This window comes from Cornus florida, unplaced genomic scaffold (assembly GCF_030987335.1).
Source record: "Cornus florida cultivar Cherokee Brave unplaced genomic scaffold, ASM3098733v1 CherokeeBrave_3.0.0_Hap2_Chr04, whole genome shotgun sequence".
In the NCBI taxonomy this organism is placed as follows: Eukaryota; Viridiplantae; Streptophyta; class Magnoliopsida; order Cornales; family Cornaceae; genus Cornus; species Cornus florida.
Window position 1 is genome coordinate 94,072,589 of NW_026775574.1, and position 11,028 is coordinate 94,083,616.

The window sequence follows — 11,028 nt, forward strand, 5'->3', positions numbered from 1 at the left end:
ATTAATAATTGGCCCGGTCCATGGACCCAATTCAATTAATTCATAAATTAATTTCTACTCCACTAAAAGAAATTAATTGAACTCCAATTAAATAATAAATAACCTCTAAGTCAATATTACACTTTGACCCATCTATGCATAATTAGTTATCGGATAAATAAAGCCATCAATCCGACTACTTAATTAATATATCTATTTTGGTACCTCTGATAATTTCTGGCTCGATCACAATAAAACATTTGTTTGACAAAAATAATAATTTAAATAAATAAATATATAATAAATCATTTTGTCTAAAAACACACGAAGGCCTTCGAATTTACTTTGTGATCAACCATAATCAATACAAAATAAATACAAGTAGCAATGATGCAAATATTGAAAATATAACCCTCTAACTATTAATTACATAACTACACAAAGTGTCGGTCTAAGGATCTCGAAGAATCCGCCGAACAAATCAAAGTAATTATAAATTAATAAAAGAGTCTATACTTTTCTCATGCTTAAGAGTCAAATGCCATGACGGTGATAGGGAGTAATTGCATACGACGGCTCTCGCAATATATCTCAACCTAACGCGGATCCAGTTCAAGTCTTAATTAATTATGAGTCCATCCATAATTACCGACTATGAACAATTTATAATTACTATTTATATATCATGCATTGATTGCCATCACATACATATATATAAATATTTCTTGTAATTACATGGACACTATCAATTTCATAGTGAATCGAAACATAATACATTGAATTCACCAATTATATAAATCATAAATATTTCAGATATGTCAGGAATATATGTCACTATAATCCAGATAGGAATTTGCTATGCCAGGGCATATAAATCCCAACAGCTCCCACTTGCCCTCATAGCCAATTCAAATTGCACCTAACTCCAATATTATCCAGATGATGATCAAAATTATTGATCAATGACACCTTTGATAATGGATCAACAAAGTTGTGATCCAATGCAATGTTCTAACTACAAGTGCATTTTCTTGCCGGACAATATCATGTAGAATATGATACTTCCTCTCAGTGTATCTTGTTCCTCTATGGAACCTTGGGTCATTGGTTTGGACTACTTCTGCACTATTGTCACAACATAGCTCAATAGGCAGGCTAGTATACTCCATAACCTCTAAATCAGTGAGATCAAACTAATAGGCTTCCTTTGCCGCCTTTAAGGCTGCAATATATTCCACCTACAAGTTTGAGTCAACAGTTGAAATCCGCTTAACAATCTACCAACTGATCTCCCTTCCATTAAGTGAACATACACTAAGTCATGAACCTCATAGTATCTACTTCTGATTGAAAATCAGAACTAGCATACCTGACTAGGACCATATCATCACATCCATAAATGAATATGATATCATTGGTTCTCCTTAGGTACTTAATGATATTTTTCACAATAAACCAGTTGTCAAGTCCAGTATTGGACTGATCTCTACTGACTATCCCTACTATGTAGCGGATGTCCTGTTTGGTATAAACCATGGTATATATGAGACTCTCATATGCCGAAACATATTGTTCCAGTCTCATTTGCTCAATCTCCTTTGATAGTCTTGAAAAACTACTTACTAGAGAGAGCCATCCATATCAATAAAATAAGAACTAATTCTTTGAGTTATGCATACCAAACCTGGTCAAAACTTTATCAATGTAGGATTATTAAGATAAGCCTATTTTCCTTTTAACCTGATCTTGCAAAAGCTTGATCCTAGGAATCTAGCTTACATCCTGAAAATCCTTCATTTAAAAGTAATTGAACAACTACCTCTTTATTGATGACAAAACTTCCACATCATTCAAAATGAGTAGGATGTCATCAATATATATAGAATTAGAAAAATAATGACATTCCCTTGTACACTCATGATTTATTCACTAAGAAATCTTCTGGTATCTTTTTGTAGATTAACTTACCTTCCATAGGAATCACCCTACTAGAAAGTTCTACAAGATCCCAGAATTTATTAGAATACATAGATTCCAACTCTGATTTCATAGTAACTCACCAAAACGATCTGTATCCACATCGGTTCACGCTTCCGTGTAGCTTACTGGGTCCAACTTATGTTTAACAGGGATGTCCATAATGGTCTCACCTAAAAACATGATTCTGTCGAATTGGATGATAATCCTCCCACTACATCAATGTACCGATGCAAGAATCTGTGTAGTAGATGATGCTAACGCATCAATAGGGAATTCATATATTATTCTCAATCTCTATAATAAGTGTGTTCACATGTGGTACATCTGGTACTCATACCAAATTCTCTAACATTATGCTACTAGGTATGTGATTCATAATATGATTCTCCTATAGATAAACAGTGAGTGAAAACAATCAACTTTTATCTTTGAGATCATAAAATAATCCATCCCAGTGACATTTAGAGTAGCTATCAAATCTAGCATGCCTATGATCTGCTTCCAACTTACTTGTCCATATCAAGCGCACATGTGCAAGACTACCCCATATGTGCATATGATTCAAACTAATATTTAGTAAAAAACACAGCTCAACGGTATCCTTGAGACAGACTAAGATGGAATGCAGTTCATAATGCGCATCGATGTCATTAACGCTAAACTCTTAAATGAAAGAGATAATGTAGCATAGCTGATCATAGATCTAACCATATTAAGTGGAATTCTGTTATTCCTATTTGACACCTAAATACATTTAGCATCAATTGCGAAAAACTGGTACATAATACCCTCATTGACCATATAGTCTTTGCACTATCCCAATAAATACTCATATCCTCGATCAGATCGAAGTGTCTTGATAAGTTTACCTAATATGTGTTCCACATCAGTCTTAACCTTCTCAGAAAATACTAAGAGTTTAATACTTGTGTTGCATCAGATAAACTTATCCAAAACGTGAGTAATCTTGCTTGGATGTTCATAAGACCACACGTGTCAGTGTGTACTGACTCCAATTGTCCTTTATGTCTATTTCATCTGGCTGATTAAGCCCTAAGAGTTATCTATCCTTCAAAATAGGGTTTACAAGTTTGGTTTAGGCTCCCCTGCCTCACTAGGTAATTAACCTTCTTTGACCAATCTTTAAATCTTATTTTGATTGATAACAACCCAAAAATAGACATTAAAAATACAATGAGTCAGGAATAACAATTTTTCTCTTAACATTCAATCTAGAAGATGCAACATTAGTTTCTACATCCTGCAAATCTTAAGAGTTTGTGATTATAGTATATTAACCATCTTTCAATGCACCAGAAGCAATCGCATATCTATTCAATTTTATAAAACCAGTTTTACAAAATAACAACACAGTTTTTATAAACCAAAAGTGAAATAAGAATGAGATTGCGTTTCACTTCTGTGCATAAAGATAGTTCTCTAATACTAATATCCTCATACTCTCTAATTTCAGATGTAATACTCCCACTGACTTAACTACAACCTTGGCATCAGGTCAAAAGATAAATATATATCCATATCATCAAGGCTTCTGGATTCCTGAAATCCTTACAATAAATTGCAAACATGTTTAGTGGCTCCAGAATCTATCCATCAGGAATTAATAGACGCAACCACATAACATGGCTCAATGATTAAATATATATTTTTCTATGCCACGTCATTGCTTAAACAGTTCGTCCTTTAGTGTTTTAGTTAGCGACAAAAGAAACAGTTTTCTTCACCCTCAACATACACTGCCTTATTCCCTTTAACCTTTTTGAATACCCATGTTTTGTGCTAGTCTAGTCCTATTATCATCCTTCTTCTTTGCTTTGCCCGTCCACTTGGGCCTAGAAGAAGATGGTATAGACTAGGTTAGATTGATAGGAACGCCCATACTCTTGATTATCCCTTCATCTGTTACCAATTCTATAAGAATATCAGCGAGTGTGAACTTAAACTGATTCCTTATTTAGTTCACTCTAACATAGTCGAACGAGTTTGGTAACAAGGCAATAATCATGTCAACTTGAAACTTACCACCCAAGTCAGCCTTATTGATCTCCAGCTAATTTTTAAATAATAAACAATCATTTTTCAAAATTCGATTTCATACTGGAGTTCCTTAGGCTATCTTGATGCTATTCAAGTCTGACATAGTACTTTGGCATACTCTCTATCTAATCTCACCAAAACATCTTATTAAATTTTAACATGATGCTTGAAGAAAATAAAATAATGTAAATGTTAGCTTTGGAGCGTATTCGAGGTAAACTCTAGAATATTGCACCAAGTCATCTCATTTGCCTTATTTCACTTATTCAAAGCATTAATGTTCTCTTGGGTATCTTAAAGTAAAAGGATTAGGTTTAGAAGTAGTAAATACATTTATACCCTTACATTGTGAATAAAATATCTAAGTTCCTTTCTCAGTCAATATTTATGAGATCCAGTTACATTGAATATGTAAGCAAGCAGATAAACTGGATTAGACATAATTAATCTGAATATAAATGCATTCATACAATATGCAAGGTGAATTATTAATAATGTCATGCATAGTTAAAATTAAAATGAGCTTGTTAACCACATAATACAATAAATCTCAATCGAACAAGAGATCATTATCATTATTGGTGAACAATCCCTTTTAATTAATGCGGGTCCCTCAACTCTTTAGCATAATAAATCAACCAATCAATATGTCAATAACTTATCCTGTTGGAGGAGTTCATTATTACTATTATTGAGATTCATTTGCTATTAGGCGAGCACTTCCATTAAAATAATAATATGTGGGTCCCTTAACCACTGCATGAAAAATTGAATAACCAATACGCCAATAATTTATTCGGTTGGCGAAGTTCATTATTGCTATTGGCAGGCAAATCCCATCATTTTCATATCTCTTAAGACAATGCCTTGTCTATCTATATGAAATGATTTCCGATTATGTTTAGCCTTTCTAAAATCACCTAGTATAGACCACTCCGTTGGGGAGCTAACACTATTGATTTTAGATTGAGTGTATAACGTTATTAATACTCTAATGAAAAATAAAACATTAAATATCTTGTCATTATAATCTAGACTCTTTAAATCATGCGTAGGGCCTTATTTTTAAAGATCTAATTACAATGAACATTTAATATTATTATTTTTATGAGGTAACCATTCTTGTAATATTAAGACTCTTCAAATCATGCGTGGGGCCTTATTTTTGAAGACCTAATTACAATGGTGTTAATAACGAAGGCCATGGGACAATGTATAAAAATCCCCGCTCCCACTCAATTTTTAATCATCCATAATTAGGGTTTTCATTTTATTCATTTACATGATATAATGCATACAAAACGTCTTGATTTTAATCCAATTAAATTTAGAAAATATTTGGACTTTAAACGATTCACTAATATTTAATTTGAAGCACACTTTAAAAATAATTTACAAAAAATAATTTTGCGTTTCCCAATAAGTGCCCTCAAATTAATTAGTAATCAGATCCAATTAATTTTCATAACTTAATTAATATAAATCAAGCCATTTAAATAAATATCATGGATCCAATGCATGAATAATAATTAATTAACAATTATATATTCCATCATTTCGTACATCGCATAAATAAATAAATGACAGATAAAGCAAATAAAATGGCCAATGGAATCAGCTTTTAACATTTAACTACTCTAAGTATCGCGGGAAGATCATCCATCGGCTTGCAAACACCCACATAAGGCTGGTTCGCACCAGGAGAAGCAAAACACCGCTTGGAATGCGCCTGGAGGGCCCCACACGCGCTCACACGCGCCTGGGGCGCGTGGGACGCGCCCCCACGCGCTGGCACGCGCGTGGAGGCCATACAACCTTGGCTGGCGCGTGCAATGCACGCGCCAGCATATGTCACCTCCTGGCGCGTGTTCCTCACGCGCCAGGCTCACCTCCTATGCACCACATCTGATTCCAGCCTCCTCCGACGCCTCTTCTCGCCGCCGGCGATGCTCCGGCCACCGGAAAAACTCCGAAAAATTCCAGAAAAATCAGAAAAATTCCCAGAAAATTAAATTAAGCCTCAAAAAATTCCAGAAAATTACTGAAGCATAATTTAACCCTTTTGGACCTTCTTGAAGCTTCATAGCATCCTTTGATAAATATTACATGGCTTTAAAAATATTTACAACTTGAAATACAATGGGAAAAATAAATTACATCATTGAACTTTCAAACGGCTAAATCAAAGCCTTAATTACATTCATCCAAAGATAAAATTACATTCAATATTCCTATAAACTTCATCCATGGCCCAACCATACATCATCATTCATTCACAATTATTCATACATCATTATGTATCAATATATATCAACATATTAAATCATACATCAACATACATCAATAAAAATATATATGAATATAATTTTGGATCCATGAATGATAATTTTCATAAAATCATGATCTCTAGTAATGAATCAAACCTTGCTCTGATACCACTGTTGGGAAACGTGCAAGTTTAAAAAACTTTTCGAGGGATTTTGATTCATAGATCTTGATTCATCACATAGAGACAAGTTTTACGCAAAAATAAAAATATGATGTATCATTCAATTAACAGATTGAATACTTACATTAAAGGTCTGAGTAAACCTTTAAAACTTTCCTCTAAAGTGAATGTTCTCACTTATTGTAGATCCCTTAGCAAGATGCCTTCTTCTTGGATCTCCATCTTCTTGGTAATTGTTTTGCCTTTAGGAATCACTCATAAGCCTCCATGAATGACCTTGAAAAACTAGGCTTGTGGGAGCCTCCATTAGATGAGAACATAAACCCTAATTTTCTAGAGAGAGAAAATAAATTCTTTTTTCCTTCTCATTAAAAATCACCCCCTAAAATATACATAGACCATGTATATTTATAGGCAACATAAAAATAAAGAAAAGGAAACAACAAATCCTTCTCCATCTCTAATTCATATGTCTCAAATCTAATATGATTCCAATATCAAGTTGGGCTATGAATGAGAATCCATTGGGCCTATTATTTTATTGGCTACAATGAATTAATAATTGGCCCGGTCCATGGACCCAATTCAATTAATTCATAAATTAATTTCTACTCCACTAAAAGAAATTAATTGAATTCCAATTAAATAATAAATAACCTCTAAGTCAATATTGCACTTTGACCCATCTATGCATAATTAGTTATCGGATAAATAAAGCCATCAATCCGACTACTTAATTAATATATCTATTTTGGTACCTCTGATTATTTCTGGCTCGATCACAATAAAACATTTGTTTGACAAAAATAATAATTTAAATAAATAAATATATAATAAATCATTTTGTCTAAAAACACACGAAGGCCTTCGAATTTACTTTGTGATCAACCATAATCAATACAAAATAAATATAAGTAGCAATGATGCAAATATTGAAAATATAACCCTCTAACTATTAATTACATAACTACCCAAAGTGTCAGTCTAAGGATCCCGAAGAATCTGCTGAACAAATCAAAGTAATTATAAATTAATAAAAGAGTCTATACTTTTCTCATGCTTAAGAGTCAAATGTCATGACGGTGATAGGGAGTAATTGCATACGACGGCTCTCGCAATATATCTCAACCTAACGCGGATCCAGTTCAAGTCTTAATTAATTATAAGACCATCCATAATTACCGATTATGAACAATTTATAATTACTATTTATATATCATGCATTGATTGCCATCACATACATATATATAAATATTTTTTGTAATTACATGGACACTATCAATTTCATAGTGAATCGAAACATAATACATTGAATTCACCAATTATATAAATCATAAATATTTCAGATATGTCAGGAATATATGTTACTATAATCCAGATAGGAATTTGCTATGCCAGGGCATATAAATCCCAACACTGAGAGGGACAAACATAATTCAGAAACCTAAAGTAATTCTTAATCAAATGCATGTACGTTTTTTTATACAACGTTCATTAATGATTTTTTGGTAAATTGGAATCGTCCGATTGAGAAAAGGACATGTGTTATGCGGTACATCATGGTATTCCATCACACATACCATGCCAGGAGGACTACCCTATAATGCCAACAGTGTCATCAAACTTTGATCTGAAGCCGGTTAATTGCTTCGAAAGCAATCCAATCCTTCGAGCAATGCCCAACTTCGAGAAGGACCTGCCTGTTTGCAGGGATGTTAATTAATATTGATCAACTCTCGCCCAAGTAATATATCAACGTATACCAAATCTATGTTTATACACACATGAATATATTTACAGATGATATGCTCCATGAAAATCATATAATATAGTTTGTTCTATTAAGGATTCGAGCAAGTGCTACAGTAGACATTATTTCAACTTGTGTTGCATCCAAACTGATTCACCACTTATTTTCATTTATAAATTTCAAACCAAGGCAATAATTCTATTAAGTATCTTATTTGACACTAAGTGAGCTCATAAAGGGACACACCATTGTCATTCTAGCCTCTTTTTATTTTTTGAAGTACTTTGAATCATGCATAGAGGTCAAGGCTAGCAAACCTTTGGGAGGGAATAGCAATCAGTGAAGTTGTTTTCTTCATAACAATCCCAAATTTCTCTGAAAGATCGAGCTCTTCGCCCTTCGGCATTTGCCACTCGAATGAATGCAAGAGAGAGGCCAAAATATACATAAGCATTCTCTCTGCTAGAGGTAACCCCGCGCAAATCCTTCTTCCGGATCCAAATGGAAGATACTGAAGATTGTTGCCATAATAATCCCATTTGCCCGGTTCACTCAAGAATCTCTCAGGCTTGAACTCAGATGGATCATCCCAAAGCTCAGGGTCCCTATGAATTGCCCAAACATTAAGAAAGACCTTAGTGTTCTTTGGTATGGTGTAACCACCTACAGTGCAAGATTGACTTGGAGACTTTGGGACCAACAGAGGGAGTGCAGGGTGTAACCGGAATGTTTCCTTCACAACTGCATCCAAATACTGTAATTTGGGGATATGGGACTCGTCAACAATGTTCATTCCAACAACTTCTGCTAACTCTTCTTGGACCTTTTTCATTACTCCCGGATGGCGCATGAGTTCTGCCATCACCCACTGAGCCATGGTTGCTGTCGTGTCTGTCCCACCGACCACAATGTCCTGTTACAAACATTTTGGTAGCACAAGTTCAATTCTCAATATTCATCAAGTTTGAAAAACTGATTCCAGTCTACATTACGATGTATTTTATTATTTTTTTTTAATCAAATAACAGTCGCACAAAAATTTGTTTGCACGTGTGCTTGTTCCGTTGGAGTAATTAATTTAATTTGTAAAAGGATTAATCAATGTGTGTTACATGTGTTTTATATGAAGGACCAAAACCTAAAACCCAAAGTTGAAACTTAGGACTTGGTTTTGAGATAATAGTGTAGTATTGCATAAGAGTACAATTAAGTGCAATGGATGTCTCACCAACACCTCTCAAAAAAAAAAAAAAGTAAGCTAATTCTCTGTTGAGGTGATTCTATTACATGATAAAGAAAGTAACAATTAGGACCGATCATCTGATGGGTACCCTCTCAAACAAGTGCATAGAAAGTCCGTTTCATTTGTTAAAAACTTAAAATTTAACCATCCAATTTGCCTTCTCCGTAAAGAGAAATGATTTGTTCTCTAAATCAAAGACTGTATCACAGTCTTCTCTAAAGCATTCTCATTTCTCCTCCACAGGCAAAGAATTTGATTAGAATAAAAAACTAAAATCACAAATGAAGTGCTAATTTTTTTGGACCCTTGATCTGCTAAAGAAATCCATTAGATGAATTGTAGCAAAATGAAATCTAGGTGAGGCCTATTGAGTTTTAAGGATGCTTCTAAACATCTGCTAAGACATAAAGTTGGCAAAGAATTTACCATCAACATGGCCTTGATTTGTGTCAAGGTAATTGGACTTGCAGTATCTTCCTGCTCCTTCAGCTCCAAACAGATTTGCAGAAAATCCTTCCTTTCTTTATCCTTGGACATCCCCAATCCCTCGCCACCGTCCAATCTCATCCGTTCATCTATGACAGCATCTAGGATTCGATCTACCCATACTAGGAGCTTCTTTGCTTGTCGCTCCACGCCCTGTATATCAAACCTTGCAAGCATTGGGAAAAAGTCAGATATGTTTGGTTTTGCAATTATTTCAATGATTTTTTCGATTACCTCCTGAAACTCATCTCCGACACTACTATTCTTCTCCCCTTCTATTGTGCCACCCCATAACATGCTCATCACAGCATTTAGTTCTGTCAGAAAAATTATTTTTCCAATATCCATAGGCTTGCCAATATTGGCATACACATCTCTAATTGTCTTCCTAACCTCCTCTTGTCGAAGATCGTAACAAGCCTCAAGATTGGTATTACTCAGCATCTCTCGCACAAACACTTTGCGCATAGTGCGCCAGTAGGAGCCATAAGAGCTCCATGCTATGTCAAGCCCACCATATGAGACAGCCAATGCTGCAATGGTCGCATCACGATTAGCAAAACTTGTGTCCTGGTCGCGAACCACCTCTTTTGCAAGGGAGGGTGAGCTCAGAACTATGCAGAGTTTTTTTCCGAGCCAGAGCTTGTAGATTGGACCATAGCGACGAGCCAATTCTGCAAATGTTATGTGTAAGTTGGTTCCTAGAAATGGGAGGTACCCAACTATTGGCAAGCCATGAGGACCAGGTGGCAATGGAGCCATTCCTGTTCTTGACTTCATAGATGTCCATATGTACCAGAAGATTGCTAGTATCACCATTGAAACGGCGAGAATTGCTCTATCAAGCTCATCTCTTTTGTTGCTGCCTTCCCACCACCATGCCCATTGTTCATAAATGGTATGTGCAGTCTCGTATAGAAGATCTGAATACATGTTCACAAACTATGAATTTCAGGAATTAGATTATAGAAACTACAGCTTCAAAATTTCTACATAAAAGAGCATACTATAATAAGTAGTGTACTATACTGTAGTGTTGAATTAGAATATTGGAGAAGAAACGATCAAATAATTGAAGGTTGG

At 34.7% G+C, this 11,028-nt stretch overlaps 1 protein-coding gene across 1 annotated transcript; it reads right to left on the reverse strand.

Moving 5' to 3' along the window:
- Positions 1-8,285: 8,285 nt before the first annotated feature.
- On the reverse strand, positions 8,286-11,010 carry LOC132303993 (flavonoid 3'-monooxygenase CYP75B137-like). The gene is made up of 2 exons (XM_059801466.1): positions 9,886-11,010; positions 8,286-9,129 (listed from the first exon to the last, which is right to left on the reverse strand). The coding sequence occupies exons 1-2, from the start codon at positions 10,876-10,878 to the stop codon at positions 8,506-8,508; spliced, it is 1,617 nt and encodes a 538-aa protein (XP_059657449.1). The 5' UTR covers positions 10,879-11,010; the 3' UTR covers positions 8,286-8,505.
- Between the last annotated feature and the right edge of the window lie 18 nt (positions 11,011-11,028).

Coding starts and splice junctions, on each gene's coding strand:
- LOC132303993 (XM_059801466.1), bottom strand. CDS start 10,878: ATGTATTCAGATCTTCTATACGAGACTGCACATACCATTTATGAACAA. Junction 9,130..9,885: donor AAATCAAGGCCATGTTGATG/GTAAATTCTTTG, acceptor TGTTTGTAACAG/GACATTGTGGTCGGTGGGAC.